Source organism: Trichoplax adhaerens, genomic scaffold (assembly GCF_000150275.1).
Source record: "Trichoplax adhaerens TRIADscaffold_3707 genomic scaffold, whole genome shotgun sequence".
In the NCBI taxonomy this organism is placed as follows: Eukaryota; Metazoa; Placozoa; class Uniplacotomia; order Trichoplacea; family Trichoplacidae; genus Trichoplax; species Trichoplax adhaerens.
The window spans coordinates 1-1,166 of record NW_002062122.1 but is presented as its reverse complement, the minus strand read 5'-3'; the positions used below and the strand labels follow the sequence as shown (position 1 = coordinate 1,166).

At 37.7% G+C, this 1,166-nt stretch overlaps 1 protein-coding gene across 1 annotated transcript; it reads right to left on the bottom strand.

The window, feature by feature from the left end:
* Positions 1 to 49: 49 nt before the first annotated feature.
* Positions 50 to 925, bottom strand: TRIADDRAFT_63000 (uncharacterized protein; the record flags this gene model as incomplete). Its single annotated transcript, XM_002118994.1, has 1 exon — positions 50 to 925. A coding segment is annotated over one exon (876 nt), but the record flags the coding sequence as incomplete, so codon positions are not given.
* Positions 926 to 1,166: the final 241 nt, after the last annotated feature.

The following is a 1,166-nucleotide window of genomic DNA, read 5'->3' as shown; positions in this document are numbered from 1 at the left end:
TTTTCTCATTAAAAAAGTCATAACTCGGTTTAAACCCTGAATATCTTACTCCGTGTACAATCCGGTTAACATCAGTGATGACATATTCAATATCTTTATCATCGGGATTAAAAACCGGGCCCGATATTTTTCCATCAGCTAAAGCCATTGTATAATAGCCAATACGCTGATTGCTCCCATAGGCTTCAAAAACTAAACTTTGCAGATCTGAGGTTATACCAACAAAAACCTTTGTCTTAATTTCAGCCTCTTCTTCAAATATTGTGACCCATTTATTGCCAATTAAGGTCTGAACCCGATGTCTGTCTTTCTCATTATTGTACAATTCACGCGCTAGAATTTTGTCGTCATGAATGAAGTAATCAATCGCTTCAAACATGCCTCTTTTAACACTTTTTGGTTTACGCTTACCAGCAAGATTTACTTTCATCAGTGCATATTCACCGCCAGTCTTCCATGCCGGCATATATGCAAACCGACCATCATTAGAAATTCCTACGACGTTACCTAAGGCTGTTTGCCCTTCATAAATCCCCTTTCCTGGAACAAGTAATTGTCCCACCTTATTTTTCGAAATTCGATAGGAAAATCCGGCGCTGATGTTGTGCCTGCCACGAAAACCAAATAATTTGGTATTGTCTACAGCCACAAGGATCAAAGTATCTTCATTTACGAAATAGATATGGCTGGGGCGAATTTCTGAAACATCAATGCCACCTGTTACCTTTTTGTCTTTAAGGCTATAGGTAATAACCATGTCCTTTTCGCCATTAGTCTTACGATAAGCAATGCTATCGCCACTTGGGGAGATAACTACCTTGCTGATTTCTGGAATTGAACCATATGCGGATACAGGCAAAAGCTCGTTAGCCCATGTAGATTGGAAGGAAACAAAAAGTAGAAAAATAAAGAAATGTTTTTTCATAACTCATCCTTGTGTTAAATAATCGATAGAGACCTGGTCTCAAAAATAATCGGCGATAATACATACAAGCTACTTATAAGTAAATGAACCAGAAACATCTAATGAAAATGGGGAAATTAAGAAGGCGCGATATTAAAAAAAGGCATAAAAAAGGCCCGCGATAACGAGCCTAAATAGTTGAACCTAACTGTTACTCTGCATAAACAGGGTGTTGTTTACATAAAGCAATAACTTGTCTTGA